Source organism: Musca autumnalis, unplaced genomic scaffold (genome assembly GCF_047663935.1).
Source record: "Musca autumnalis isolate F117 unplaced genomic scaffold, ASM4766393v1 scaffold_5, whole genome shotgun sequence".
In the NCBI taxonomy this organism is placed as follows: domain Eukaryota; kingdom Metazoa; phylum Arthropoda; class Insecta; order Diptera; family Muscidae; genus Musca; species Musca autumnalis.
In genome coordinates this window covers 199,968,319-199,983,480 of record NW_027412088.1, presented here as the reverse complement: position 1 = coordinate 199,983,480, position 15,162 = coordinate 199,968,319, and the positions used below count along the sequence as shown (strand labels likewise).

At 37.7% G+C, this 15,162-nt stretch overlaps 5 protein-coding genes across 5 annotated transcripts; 4 read left to right on the top strand and 1 right to left on the bottom strand.

Annotated features, from left to right (window-relative positions):
• The first annotated feature begins 287 nt into the window (after nt 1-287).
• Nucleotides 288-1,102, top strand: LOC141405021 (trypsin alpha-4-like). The gene has a single exon (XM_073988971.1). It carries the CDS (start codon nt 288-290, stop codon nt 1,056-1,058), a length of 771 nt encoding a protein of 256 aa, XP_073845072.1. The 3' UTR covers nt 1,059-1,102.
• Nucleotides 1,103-2,411: 1,309 nt separating this feature from the next.
• On the bottom strand, nt 2,412-3,182 carry LOC141405000 (trypsin alpha-4-like). Its single transcript, XM_073988908.1, has one exon. The coding sequence runs from the start codon at nt 3,180-3,182 to the stop codon at nt 2,412-2,414; it is 771 nt and encodes a 256-aa protein (XP_073845009.1).
• A 500-nt stretch (nt 3,183-3,682) lies between these two features.
• Nucleotides 3,683-4,453, top strand: LOC141404862 (trypsin alpha-4-like). The gene has a single exon (XM_073988646.1). The coding sequence runs from the start codon at nt 3,683-3,685 to the stop codon at nt 4,451-4,453; it is 771 nt and encodes a 256-aa protein (XP_073844747.1).
• A 5,597-nt stretch (nt 4,454-10,050) lies between these two features.
• On the top strand, nt 10,051-10,821 carry LOC141405230 (trypsin alpha-4-like). The gene has a single exon (XM_073989325.1). The coding sequence runs from the start codon at nt 10,051-10,053 to the stop codon at nt 10,819-10,821; it is 771 nt and encodes a 256-aa protein (XP_073845426.1).
• Nucleotides 10,822-12,938: 2,117 nt separating this feature from the next.
• On the top strand, nt 12,939-13,709 carry LOC141404951 (trypsin alpha-4-like). The gene has a single exon (XM_073988807.1). The coding sequence runs from the start codon at nt 12,939-12,941 to the stop codon at nt 13,707-13,709; it is 771 nt and encodes a 256-aa protein (XP_073844908.1).
• Nucleotides 13,710-15,162: the final 1,453 nt, after the last annotated feature.

Below are 15,162 nucleotides of genomic sequence, written 5' to 3'. Positions count from 1 at the left end.
ACGGCCGCTGAAGTATTCAATATTTGTTAGTGTTTTAAAATCGCTATTCTCGAAACATTTTGGAACATTTCGAATTTGTAGTGGCAATATAAAAAATATGGTAATTGCAGATATGCTTATTGACTTGAACTTCTACTAAGACAACCAACCCCTAGCCTGTAGAATAGGAAATTAAAATTGATTTAGTCGAAGATTATAATTATCTATGGTTTTTATCTGAAAATTGTTCAGTATAAAAAGGAGAAGTTCTCGGCAAAAATTTCAGTAGTTGATTCTCACTCATCAACATGTTCAAGTTCGTTATTTTGCTGTCGGCTCTTGCCTGCGCTTTGGGCGCCACCGTACCTGAGGGTATGTTGCCCCAATTGGATGGTCGCATTGTTGGCGGTTCTGCTACCACCATCAACTCCTTCCCCTGGCAAATATCTTTGCAACGTTCCGGCTCTCACTCTTGCGGTGGTTCCGTCTACTCTGCCAAGATCATTGTCACTGCTGCCCATTGCTTGCAATCCGTCTCTGCCTCCGTCTTGAAGGTCCGTGCTGGTTCCACCTACTGGAACTCCGGCGGTACCTTGGTTGCTGTTGCCGCTTTCAAGAACCACGAAGGTTACAACGCCAACACCATGGTTAACGATATTGCTGTCATCCGTTTGTCCTCCTCCTTGACCATGAGCTCCACCATCAAGGCCATCGGCTTGGCTACCTCTGCTCCCGCCAATGGTGCTTCTGCCTCCGTCTCCGGTTGGGGTACTGAAAAATCTGGCTCCTCTACCATCCCCACCCAATTGCGTTATGTCGATGTTAAGATTGTTGGTCGCACCCAATGTGCCTCCTCCACCTATGGTTATGGCTCTGAAATCAAGTCCAGCATGATCTGCGCCTACACCGTCGGTAAGGATGCTTGCCAAGGTGATTCCGGCGGCCCATTGGTCTCCGGTGGTGTCTTGGTTGGTGTTGTCTCTTGGGGCTATGGCTGTGCCTACACCAACTACCCTGGTGTCTATGCTGATGTTGCTGCTCTCCGCTCCTGGGTTGTCAGTGCTGCTGGCTCCGTTTAAATTACGAAATTTGAATAAAATAAACGATTTTTAATTTTTCAAAATGTATGTGTTTGAATATTGCGAAAGATTATGGGCAAAGACTGGCACAAACCAATATAGCGGATCCATGTTAGCCTTTTTGGGATGTCATACTAACATTGATTGCGAATGAAAAGCAGAACATAGATCATTTCCAAAATATGAGTGTGTGTTGGTTATGGTGACGTAAGCTTAGTTAATAAAAGCCATTGGGAGCCACCGTAGTGCAGTGGTGCTCTCCGAAGGTCTGCGGTTCAATCCCTGACCAGAACATCATCTGCTGCGGCAAATCCCCTCAGTGTAAAATTGGCGAAATTTCCTGAGTATTTGAGCCATGAAAAACTTCTCTATAAGTGGTGTCGTAAGACACGCCGTTCGGACTTAGCAATAAAAATTAGTTCCCATATCATTGAGCCAATATGAATCTGCGTGCACTCATTTATATGAGAGAAGTTTTCCTTGTCCCTTCGGAGATGTTGTGGGAACATATGTATGTATGTATGTAATAGAAGGTATTACAAGGAAAATGCAAGGTGTATTATAAGTTAGTTTTCTGTTATGTCGAAGAATAAACTATTGTTTTTTAAGGAATTTATGTATTGAATCAGCAGCTTTAGTCTGCAGGAATAGACGATGTTCCTGGTTAGAAAAAAAAAAATGTTTGGGATATTTATAGTTGTTGAATACGGCCGCTGATTTCTTATTATTAAATAAATAATGACGAATGTTTTCATTTTCTAGCAAAATCGTATTCCTAAAGATTGTTGACTACGGTGTACTTTGGGTTATTGCAAAATGTTCATACCACAGGATAATCACAACTACTTTCACGAACATGCACGCAGTATTGTAGCCTTTTTCCCAACTTAGCGCGGCATTATTTATAGAGAAGTTAAAAATGGCAAAAATATTGAAAAAATTTGGCTTACATTTCGTTCAAGGTTTTAGTAAATACGGTGATGTTGTCATGTCGGAGGTTCGAACCCATTATTTTATTTGTGCAAGGCTAGTAAGCTAACTAATGCACTACTGCTGCTGCCCACATTCAAACATACACTCATCAAAAAAATAATTATTTTTGAGATACCACTGGTGCGAATGATTGCCAACGCTACTTATACGTCACCCTATGCTACTTATTTTAAAACGATTTCAGATTAATGTGAATCTCGCTTTGTTTATATTAGTTTCATTATTTAGACTTTGAGCAACAAACAAAGACTTCTTAAATTTTTACAAAATGTAACAGTCGCCTATCCTCCTTCAAAATATTCAAACACATCAAATTTAAAAAAATCAAATTTCGTTTATTTGTTATTCAAATCTCGTAATTTAAACGGAGCCAGCAGCACTGACAACCCAGGAGCGGAGAGCAGCAACATCAGCATAGACACCAGGGTAGTTGGTGTAGGCACAGCCATAGCCCCAAGAGACAACACCAACCAAGACACCACCGGAGACCAATGGGCCGCCGGAATCACCTTGGCAAGCATCCTTACCGACGGTGTAGGCGCAGATCATGCTGGACTTGATTTCAGAGCCATAACCATAGGTGGAGGAGGCACATTGGGTGCGACCAACAATCTTAACATCGACATAACGCAATTGGGTGGGGATGGTAGAGGAGCCAGATTTTTCAGTACCCCAACCGGAGACGGAGGCAGAAGCACCATTGGCGGGAGCAGAGGTAGCCAAGCCGATGGCCTTGATGGTGGAGCTCATGGTCAAGGAGGAGGACAAACGGATGACAGCAATATCGTTAACCATGGTGTTGGCGTTGTAACCTTCGTGGTTCTTGAAAGCGGCAACAGCAACCAAGGTACCGCCGGAGTTCCAGTAGGTGGAACCAGCACGGACCTTCAAGACGGAAGCAGAGACGGATTGCAAGCAATGGGCAGCAGTGACAATGATCTTGGCAGAGTAGACGGAACCACCGCAAGAGTGAGAGCCGGAACGTTGCAAAGAGATTTGCCAGGGGAATGAGTTGATGGTGGTAGCGGAACCGCCAACAATGCGACCATCCAATTGGGGCAACATACCCTCAGGTACGGTGGCGCCCAAAGCGCAGGCAAGAGCCGACAACAAAATTACGAACTTGAACATGTTGATGAGTGAGAATCAACTACTGAAATTTTTGCCGGGAACTCATATATTTTATACTAAATATTTTAGAGATTATAATCCAAGATAATTCGAATGCTTGACAAACATGTACTTGAAAACATAGATAATAAACAATAACATAAAATATACAAAAATATTAATCGCTGAAAAATTGTCAATTGTTGTTTTCTATGAGTAAATTTATGTTGATGGCACGGAGTACGCCCGCTGAAGTATTCAATATTTGTTAGTGTTTTAAAATCGCTATTCTCGACACATTTTGGAACATTTCGAATTTGTAGTGGCAATATGAAAAATATGGTTATTGCAGATATGCTTATTTACTTGAACTTCTACCAAGACAACCAACCCTTTTGAATTAGAATTAAATATTGATTTAGTCGAAGATTATAATTATCTCTGGTTTATCTGAAAATAGTTCAGTATAAAAAGGAGGAGTTCTCGGCAAAAATTTCAGTAGTTGATTCTAACCCATCAACATGTTCAAGTTCGTAATTTTGTTGTCGGCTCTTGCCTGCGCCTTGGGCGCCTCTGTACCTGAGGGTATGTTGCCCCAGTTGGATGGTCGCATTGTTGGCGGTTCTGCTACCACCATCAACTCCTTCCCCTGGCAAATCTCTTTGCAACGTTCCGGCTCTCACTCTTGCGGTGGTTCCGTCTACTCTGCCAAGATCATTGTCACTGCTGCCCATTGCTTGCAATCCGTCTCTGCCTCCGTCTTGAAGGTCCGTGCTGGTTCCACCTACTGGAACTCTGGCGGTACCTTGGTTGCTGTTGCCGCTTTCAAGAACCACGAAGGTTACAACGCCAACACCATGGTTAACGATATTGCTGTCATCCGTTTGTCCTCCTCCTTGACCATGAGCTCCACCATCAAGGCCATCGGCTTGGCTACCTCTGCTCCCGCTAATGGTGCTTCTGCCTCCGTCTCCGGTTGGGGTACTGAAAAATCTGGCTCCTCTACCATCCCCACCCAATTGCGTTATGTCGATGTTAAGATTGTTGGTCGCACCCAATGTGCCTCCTCCACCTATGGTTATGGCTCTGAAATCAAGTCCAGCATGATCTGCGCCTACACCGTCGGTAAGGATGCTTGCCAAGGTGATTCCGGCGGCCCATTGGTCTCCGGTGGTGTCTTGGTTGGTGTTGTCTCATGGGGCTATGGCTGTGCCTACACCAACTACCCTGGTGTCTATGCTGATGTTGCTGCTCTCCGCTCCTGGGTGGTCAGTGCTGCTGGCTCCGTTTAAATTATGAACTTGAAGAAAATATACGATTTTTAAGTTTTTAAAATTTGTGTGTTTGAATATTGGGTGGTATGGGAGGTGATAGGTGCAGGTTCGTGGGAACACAATTGCTTTATTATTATTATTGTGTAAGAACTGTGGAAAAAATCATAAGAATTCTAGGTTTGTTACTCAATGTCTATATAATGAAACTGGTATAGACATATCGAGATTTCAAACATATGATATTCATTAAAATACTGAGTTAGTTTGTTTATCTGCAATTATTTAATATAAAACAATTGGTCTGTTCCACAACCTGCAAGAATCTACAAATTTTTACTACGATACAAATTTTTCCTTTATGATATCAAAAAAATAGTAGCAAAATAGTAAATTAGTAGATTCCTTCAGCTCATATTAGTTTCATATTAATTAATTGCAGATAAACAAAATATCCCAGCATTTTAATGAATATCATATGGTGACGTATAAGTAGCGTCGGTAATCATACGCACCAATACTCTCTTTAATAACACTGTGTGTAATTTTTTGAGTCATACTAAACCGTTAAAAATTCAAGAAAACAATGGACCACAATAATTTTGCAAAGATATTTGCAAACAACTTTCCAAAAACGTTTAAAAATATTCGATTTTTATACTTTTTTCTCTGTTTCTGGTCCACAGATACCGAACCGCCCAAAAATTAAGGATACAGTCGACTACAAAATGTACGTAAGATTTCAATATAGAACTTTCTAGAACATAAAGGAACGGTTCTTCAAGGTCAAAATTCCATTATTTTAGATCATTCTTTCCCGTTAAGGTCAGTAAATAACAAACCTTTCAAATTTCCTTGAGTTTTGAACAATATGTTATTTCCAGACCTGAGCTAGGGGAAACGTTAAAAATAATTTAATTTTTTGTGAATTTCAGCTTGAAGAACCGTTCTTAGAATCTTTTTATGTTCCAGCAAGTTGTTTATTGAAATCTTGGGTACATTTTTGTAGTTGAATGTATCCTTGATTTTTGGGCGGTTCGGTATCTGTTCGGTATCATATTTAAGAACCAGTCATAGACATTTCGTATGTTCTGGAAAGTTGTTTGCAAATATCTTTGCAAAATTATTGTGGTCCATTGTTTTCTTGAATTTTGAACGGTTTAGTATCGATGGAGCAGGGACCGAGAAAAAAGGATAAAAATCGCATTTGATTTGCTATTTTGGCCATTAAGAACCGTTTCTACAGAGTTCGTATGTTCTAGAAAGTTGTTTACTAACATCTAAGATACATTTTTCTAGTTGGTTGTTTGCTTCAACTTTGATCGGTTTGATATCTGTAGACTAAAATCCGAGAAAAAATTGCAAGAGAAATTTGACCTTGACGATTTTGACATTAAAGGTGAGGTTGTATGGATTTTATGTGTTCACAATTATAATTCTTTAAGATGAGAGCTACATCTTTTCTTCTACGAGTAAACCCAAATTCTTAGCGGTTTAGAAGATATGTGGCTGACAAAATTATCCCTTTTGACATCAAGGCCTCAGTAGTGCGATCTCTAACACATTTTTTGAGTTGCCGACAAAAATCGGTAACATTAAAACGCAAAATTGGTTGGTGTTGTCTCCTGGGGCTATGGCTGTGCCTACACCAACTACCCTATGCTGATGTTACTGCTCTCCGCTCCTGGGCTGTCAGTGCCGCTATCTCAGTTTAAATTACGAAATTTGAATAACAAATAAACGAAATTTAATTTTAAAATTTGATGTGTTTGAATATTGGGACAAATTATGGACTCAGACTGCCACAGACCAATATAGCGAATCCGTGCTATTCTTCTTGGGATCCTATATCCTACATATTTTATTTAGTATAGAGATATTGAAGAGAAATCGATTAGCAATTTATTGAATGCGACTGAACAGCAGAACACAAATCATTTCAAAATCACGAGAGTCAAATTGGTTATGGTGACGTATAAGGGACGACAATAGTCATTCGTACATGGCCCATTCTTATATTCACCTTACAATTCTTCTTTAAAATACAGATACAGTCGAGCTTCTCCATAACGTAGCTGGTGGCGAAGAATAATAACGACGCTATAGAGAAAATTCGTAACAAAGAGGCTCTTTTGTGTGAGAACTCATATTCGTCATCATTTCTCTATCTTGGTACGGTTGACGATTCCCCTAAAATACAACAGATGATTTTAAAGGTCTTGGTTGCTAAAAGGAATTACAAGGAAAATGCGAAACATAATATAAAAATGTTTTCTGTTATGTCGAAGAATAAACTATAGGTTTTAACTATTTATACAAGCTCTAATATCCTAGACAGACGGCAGCGTTAATTTGCATTAATTGCCTTAATTCAAATTAATTCGTGCATTATCCTCATTCTTAATGCACAAAATCAAAGGAAATTTAAACTGAATTTAGGTATTTCAATATGGCAATGCTGTAAAAGAGAACCCATATTCATGTAGGAGAGAGAGCATATTCATTCTCTGAGACACAATTTGCATTGAAAATCAATTGTCTTTTGTCAAATTATCATGTTTAAGAAAATAAAAAAGGAAAACAAATCCGAAATTTTCGCGTTTCTTTCAAATAAGTAGTGGTCTTTCTCGAATAGAATAGCAGCTAATCGTTTTTCGCGCCTTCTATCAAATCTATTTTTAAAATTTTTATTTTCACAAGCATTTCATTACCCACCATACAATTCTATCGAAAATAATATCTTTCTCAAATGTTCCTTTAGATATTAAAAGGACTCAAAAATACCGCGAGTAAATTAAATTTATTTTGCATTATCGTGGTGAAAGTGTCAATGGTAGAAAGTATACATATTTGTTTCGCATATTTTGGCGAACTTTTGTAAAACTTTATGAAATGGTCTGCTGGGTACAAACACACAACACAAACAGCTGTTTCATAAATGCAGAAACAATCGTCTGTCAGGGTAAAAAGTTAATTCAAATTAAGGAATTTTTAATGCATATTAACTCTGCCGTCTGTCTAGGGTATAAAGAATTTATGTGTTGAAATGACTCTTTTCCACGATAGAAAAAAAAAATTGAATTTACTATTGCCCAAATTTTAAAAATATACTTCGTATTTTCATTCAGGAGGATTTACATTTATTGAATGTGTATTAAAAAATAAAGACAAGCGTGATTCTTTCGGACAAAAATCTTAGCATCAGGTACTAATATAAACTGAAATGTCATATTCTTTTAGACAATACGCCGTTGAGTACTTTGGGTTATTGCAAAATATTCATACATATAAATAATACGAACCATTTTCAGGGATATTTACGAAGTGGGAAGGAATGAATTCTCATGTTAAAGAGTGCTCGCTTAATTATATAGACCTCTACCGGCTTTTCCGAACATAGTATGTCAACACTACTAGAGAAGTTAAACATAGCAAAAATATTCAGAAAATGTGACTTACATTAAGCTAAGAGTTTTTTTTTCAAAATTCTAAAAATTAAATGATATATTGTCCGATATTCGAAGCCATGTCTGTTTGTACAAAGCTGGTATGCTAACTAATATAGCATGGTGGCTGCACAATGCTCACAAATTAAGTAATTATTTAAGAGAGAACTGGTGCGTATGATTACCGCCGCTACTTATACGACACCATATTATCTTCATTTTAAAATGCTGAGTTATTTCGTTTATTGGCAATTAATTAAAACGAAATAATGTTTGAAATCTCGGTAGGTCTATATCAGTTTCATTATATCGATATTGAGTAACAAACCTAGATTTCTTCGGATTTTTCCACACTTCTTATCCAACCTTTACACATGCCAGTGACAGTTCGAAAAAACCAATACATACACAATATTTTACTACAACAATTACATTTTTTGAATTGTCGACTCCACTGGCACTACCCAACATACCAAAAAAGCTTAAGAATTATATTATAATAAGCTTACCAACATAAGCCTTAATCTTATAAAAGACTTGAGAAATCAGTTGTTAAAAGCTTATGTCATAATTGTAGAAAAATCGAAACGGAACCCTTGTTTATAAGCTTACGCTTGTAATTGTAGAACAAGCTTATGCAATTAATATTATCTTAAGCTTACCCTTGTAATAGTAAAACAAGCTTACATATATATTTTTAAATTTTTATTAAAATTTTATAAATTCATTTCATATTTTGAGATTTACTTATAAATTAACAAAATGTGTAGTGTGTAGATTTTTGGTTTTATAACTGTTTCGCGTCTTTATAGGATTTTTCGCGAACCGTCTTGAATGAATGTGTCGTTGGAGTTGCGGCATCTATGAAAAGTATAAATTTAGTGATAATTTTTGCAGTTAATTTTGTAAATTGAACTTACTTTATATAGCGTTTCTCGTGCAATTGTTGTGCGCCTTGCACTCTGTATGCATGGTATCGATTCTCAGGTCGGGCAAAAACATCATACTTTCCAACGGTTGCAAAATATCCCTCAGCGTAATGTAGACATTTCCGGATCAACCATGAAACACGCCGTTTGGAATCGGCGATAACAAGTATGTCATTAAGCCAATATGAAGCGGTATGCACTCATTAATATGAAAGAAATCTTCCGTTTCCCTTAGAAAATGGGTTTGGGAACATATGTATGAATGTCATAGTTTCGTCACTTTCACTATGTTCGCATTCACTTCTAGTTTCATCACAACCGCTATTTACATCACCAAATCTTGAAAACGTCTTCTTTTTTATGATTCAAATGTTCAATGACTTTTTTGCCTCTTAACACTGTTTTATATTTTGTAGGCATCGGCAATTATATTTTAGCACAACACGGATATAATTATTTAGTTCGCACAACGCGGATATACATTTAATCACATAAAAATTAAGAAATCGATGTAAAATACAAAAAAAAAATTCTACGAAAACTAATTTTTCAAAAAAAGTCAGGCAGACTTTAGAAAAGTTTGTGCCAGTAATAGTTTTACAAGCATTGTTACAAATTGATTGTGAATTTTCTATTTTTATAATATTATTCTCAAGTCTTATTACTTTTTATTTTTATTTGGTATGTTGGGTAGATTTTTCATGCCAGCAAAATTTTGAGCTGGCTGCCAATGATATGTCGAAAATGAAAAAAGAGTTGCCGAGACTATTTTTTAATCCATGTACATTTTTGTTTCTTTTAAGAATGCAAAGATTTAATGCATATTTTCAAAAAGATTAGGAAACACAAATAATACGTCTTGGCAGCTGCAATATATTAGTGGTTAGTAAAGACATAATTTTGATGTTTTTCATGCAAATATAGGTTGATAAATAATTTCCCCTCTGGGATTATACAACATTGAAAAGGCGGCAATACCAGATTCATTATGTTTATGACTGAAAACAATCTTTTTAAAACGAAATAAAATAAAAAGTAATAAAATATGTTGTGAATTGTGTTTTACAGGCATGTCACAGATTCCGATCGGAATGGTTGCAATTCCGAAATTTCATTTCGATCGTTTTTGTCTTAGCTTCTTTAGATTCCGATCGATTTTGTGAAGTCAAAAAACTTAATTATTTATTTTTTATTTTTGCCTTATTAAGGCGAAAATTTCAGTAGTTGATTCTAACCCATCAACATGTTCAAGTTCGTAATTTTGTTGTCGGCTGTTGCCTGCGCCTTGGGCGCCACCGTACCTGATGGTATGTTGCCCCAATTGGATGGTCGCATTGTTGGCGGTTCCGCTACCACCATCAACTCCTTCCCCTGGCAAATCTCTTTGCAACGTTCCGGCTCTCACTCTTGCGGTGGTTCCGTCTACTCTGCCAACATCATTGTCACTGCTGCCCATTGCTTGCAATCCGTCTCTGCCTCCGTCTTGAAGGTCCGTGCTGGTTCCACCTACTGGAACTCTGGCGGTACCTTGGTTTCTGTTGCCGCCTTCAAGAACCACGAAGGTTACAACGCAAACACCATGGTTAACGATATTGCTGTCATCCGTCTATCTTCCTCCTTGACCATGAGCTCCACCATCAAGGCTATCGGCTTGGCTACCTCTGCTCCCGCTAATGGTGCTTCCGCCTCCGTTTCCGGTTGGGGTACCCAATCTTATGGCTCCTCTTCCATCCCCACCCAATTGCGTTATGTCGATGTTAAGATTGTTGGTCGCACCCAATGTGCCTCCTCCACCTACGGTTATGGCTCTGAAATCAAGTCCAGCATGATCTGTGCCTACACCGTCGGTAAGGATGCTTGTCAAGGTGATTCTGGCGGCCCATTGGTCTCCGGTGGTGTCTTGGTTGGTGTTGTCTCTTGGGGCTATGGCTGTGCCTACACCAACTACCCTGGTGTCTATGCTGATGTTGCTGCTCTCGGCTCCTGGGTTGTCAGTGCTGCTTCCTCCGTTTAAATGACCAAATTTGAATAAAATAAACGATTTTTAATTTTTCATAGTTAATGTGTTTGAATTTTGGGTATTTGGAGGGATGATAGATGAGTTGTGCAAAAAGAGGCAAACATTGCTGAGCAACGCTACACTTCCTAACAACACAATTGCTTTAATTTTATTGGGTAAGAAGTCTGGAAGATTCGTACGAAGTCTAGGTTTATTATTCAATGTCTGTAAAACGACACTTATATAGATAGACCCGAAGCGAATTTAAGAAGATGATCCAAAAGGCGAATTCAAGCTGTAGTCTTTATTTGCTGTCAAAAGTTTTTGCGCTGTGAAATACTCTTCGGGAAGCTTAAATGAAGATGTTGTACTCAGATATTCTTTGTAGAAACGAAATATTTGTTGTTTACTTTTGATTGAAAAGATGTTTTGACAGCAAATGAAGACATCAGTTGGTATTATTGTATCACCTTCTTTCTTGCACCATGGATAGACCTACCGATATTTCACTCATTGAGTCATATTAATTAGTTACACATAGCTGAAATAACTCAGTATTTTAAAATGAAGATCAAGTGGTGTCGTTTAGGTAGCGGAGGTTATCATACTCACCAATGCTCTCTTAAATAATTACTGTTTTATGAACATACCTATGTTTAAGTAGTGGCAGCACCGTGGTGCATTAGTTAGAATACCAACCTTGCACAAACAGGCGTGGGTTCGAATATAGGACAATATGCGAAATGTATGCAACATTTTTGAATATTTCTGATATGTTTAACTTCTCAATAAGTGTTACATGCTAAGTTCGAATAATACCACGAAAGTCCATAAAATTATACTAAAACGTATTATTATGAGAGAATTCGTCCCTTCTCACTTCGTAATTTTTCATGAAAATGGTTCTTAGTTGTCATAAGTATGACTATATAACAATAACAATAATAGATAGACTAAAGTTTAATGGAATATGACATTTTAAGGTAAATTAGTACCTGAAACTTAGATTGTGATCGAAAGCATTATATTCGTTACTTATATTACGAATCGTGGAAAAAAATTAGTAGTCTTGTAGGATAAATGTACTCTATTCATATGTTTAACAACTCTTGAGATTCTTGGGATAAAATTAATATAGATTGAATAGATTTGTTATCCATTATAAGTTATATCCTGTTCAGAATCTATCATCACTAGAAAGGTTTTGAATCAAACACAAATTTTCACAAAAAAATTGCAGCGGGGACGTATACATTATGACGATAGTAATACGTTCCAATGTCCCCTAGTTTGTATCCTGGAAAAACTTAGATAAACTTAGACTTGTAGTGCTACTCAAGCAAAGATGTCAATAAAATTGTAACCATAATATAATATTTGATGGTAGTTATACGTACAATGCCCCCTATAGACGTTCATTTAAATTAAGAAATAATTCTGAAAAAAGGTTGTGGATGTTTGCCACAACTTTAGGATAAACTCAGGAATCAATTCCACGCCCATCTGTGCCTAAAACGTCGGTAAGGATACTCAGAAAGGTGATTCTGTTGGGCTATTAATCGGGGGTGTTGTCACAGTTGATGTTGTCCCTTGGTGCTACTGCTGTGCCATATCAAATAGAAATTGGTTGCACTCTTTTAAAATAAAGAAAAGTCAACACTTCGGACGTCTTGGATGTTAGTGGGTAGCACTTTTTTATATACGTACATACTTACTTATATATGTATGTATGTGTTAAGTGATATGCTTTGGTTAAAAGTGGTAGACCACCACCTAATAGTACCTTATAGCCACTCAAATGGCTTGTGCCGAAGGTCTTCGCAAAGAAAAAAATAATTGATTCCGTTTATTGTGAAATAATTGTGCTGACACATTCAACTAAATAAAACATTTTCCCTCCCCTTTACCACCAAGCAAATCAATGTCATATGTCCACTTTAAAACTGGGAAATCCAAAAGAATATTTTTAGGAATAAAAATAGCAATATTTTGTTTTCAAAGTAATAATCTTCAAATACCTGCTTGAATTGAGGAAGATAATATTTATCTGTAGCACTCATCTTCCAAGTTATTCGCTATAAAATAGAGAAGCTATGGACGAAAATTTCAGTAGTTGATTCTAACCCATCAACATGTTCAAGTTCGTAATTTTGCTATCGGCTGTTGCTTGCGCCTTGGGCGCCTCTGTACCTGAGGGTATGTTGCCCCAATTGGATGGTCGCATTGTTGGCGGTTCCGCTACCACCATCAACTCCTTCCCCTGGCAAATCTCCCTCCAACGTTCCGGCTCTCACTCCTGCGGTGGTTCCGTCTACTCTGCCAACATCATTGTCACTGCTGCCCATTGCTTGCAATCCGTCTCTGCCTCCGTTTTGAAGGTCCGTGCTGGTTCCACCTACTGGAACTCTGGCGGTACCTTGGTTGCTGTTGCCGCTTTCAAGAACCACGAAGGTTACAACGCCAACACCATGGTTAACGATATTGCTGTCATCCGTTTGTCCTCCTCCTTGACCATGAGCTCCACCATCAAGGCCATCGGCTTGGCTACCTCTGCTCCCGCTAATGGTGCTTCCGCCTCCGTCTCCGGTTGGGGTACCCAATCTTATGGCTCCTCTTCCATCCCCACCCAATTGCGTTATGTCGATGTTAAGATTGTTGGTCGCACCCAATGTGCCTCCTCCACCTATGGTTATGGCTCTGAAATCAAGTCCAGCATGATCTGCGCCTACACCGTCGGTAAGGATGCTTGCCAAGGTGATTCCGGCGGCCCATTGGTCTCCGGTGGTGTCTTGGTTGGTGTTGTCTCTTGGGGCTATGGCTGTGCCTACACCAACTACCCTGGTGTCTATGCTGATGTTGCTGCTCTCCGCTCCTGGGTTGTCAGTGCTGCTGGCTCCGTTTAAATTACGAAATTTGAACAACAAATAAACGAAATTTGATTTTTAAATTTTATGTGTTTGAATATTGGGCCAAATTATGGACTCAGACTGGCACAGACCAATATAGCGAATCAGTGCTATCCTTCTTGGGATCCTATATTTACATATTTTATTTAGTATAAGGTATTGAAGAGAAATCGATTAGCAATTTAATGAATGCGACTGAACAGCAGAACACAAATCATTTCAAAATCACGAGAGTCAAATTGGTTATGGTGACGTATAAGTGACGACAGTAGTCATTCGTACATGGCCCATTCTTATATTCACCTTACAATTCTTAGGCAAATAGGCATTTCAAAATACATATACAGTCGAACTTCTCCCTAACGTAGATGGTGGGGAAGAACAATAACGACGCTATAGAGAAAATTCGTAACAAAGAGGCTCTTTTGTGTGAGAACTCATATTCATCATCGTTTCTTTATCTTGGTACGGTTGACGATTCCCCTAAAATACAACAGATGAATTTACAGGTCTTGGTTGCTAGAAAAAATTACACGGAAAATACGAAACATAATATAAGAATGTTTTCTGTTATGTCGAAGAATAAACTAGAGGTTTTATCTATTTATACAGACTCTAAAGAATTTATGTGTCGAAATGACTCTGTTCCACGATAGAAAAAAAACATTGAATTTAACATTGCCCAAATTTTAAAAATATACTTCGAATTATCATTCAGGAGTATTTGCATTTATTGAAAGTGTATTAAAAAAATAAAAACAAAAGTTATTATTTCGGACAAAAATCTTAGCATCAGTTACTAATATAACTTGCAATGTCATGTGTTTTTAAACAATTCGCCGTTGAGTACTTTGGGTTATTGCAAAATGTTCATACATATGAATAATACGAACCATTTTCAGGGATATTTACGAAGTGGAAAGGAATGAATTCTCATGTATTAAAGAGTGCTCGCTTAATTATATAGACCTCTATGGGCTTTTCCGAACATAGTAATTCAACACTACTAGAGAAGTTAAACATAACAAAAATATTCAGAAAATTTTACTTACATTAAGCTAAGAGTTTTGTTTTCAAAATTCTAAAAATTAAATGATGTATTGTCCGATATTCGAAGCCACGTCTGTTTGTACAAAGCTGGTATGCTAACTAATGTACCATGGTGGCTGCCACTATTTAAACATATGCTCACAAATTAAGTAATTATTTAAGAGAGAACTGTGGCGTATGATTACCGCCGCTACTTATACGACACCATATTATCTTCATTTTAAAATGCTGAGTTATTTCGTTTATTGGCAATTAATTAAAACGAAATAATGTTTGAAATCTCGGTAGGTCTATATCAGTTTCATTATATCGATATTGAGTAACAGACCTAGATTTCTTCGGATTTTTCCACACTTCTTACACAATAAAAACAAAGCAATTGTGTTCCCAAGAAGTGTAG

Excerpts from the sequence above, each read along its gene's own strand:
- LOC141405021 (XM_073988971.1), top strand. The coding sequence starts at position 288 with ATGTTCAAGTTCGTTATTTTGCTGTCGGCTCTTGCCTGCGCTTTGGGC.
- LOC141405000 (XM_073988908.1), bottom strand. The coding sequence starts at position 3,182 with ATGTTCAAGTTCGTAATTTTGTTGTCGGCTCTTGCCTGCGCTTTGGGC.
- LOC141404862 (XM_073988646.1), top strand. The coding sequence starts at position 3,683 with ATGTTCAAGTTCGTAATTTTGTTGTCGGCTCTTGCCTGCGCCTTGGGC.
- LOC141405230 (XM_073989325.1), top strand. The coding sequence starts at position 10,051 with ATGTTCAAGTTCGTAATTTTGTTGTCGGCTGTTGCCTGCGCCTTGGGC.
- LOC141404951 (XM_073988807.1), top strand. The coding sequence starts at position 12,939 with ATGTTCAAGTTCGTAATTTTGCTATCGGCTGTTGCTTGCGCCTTGGGC.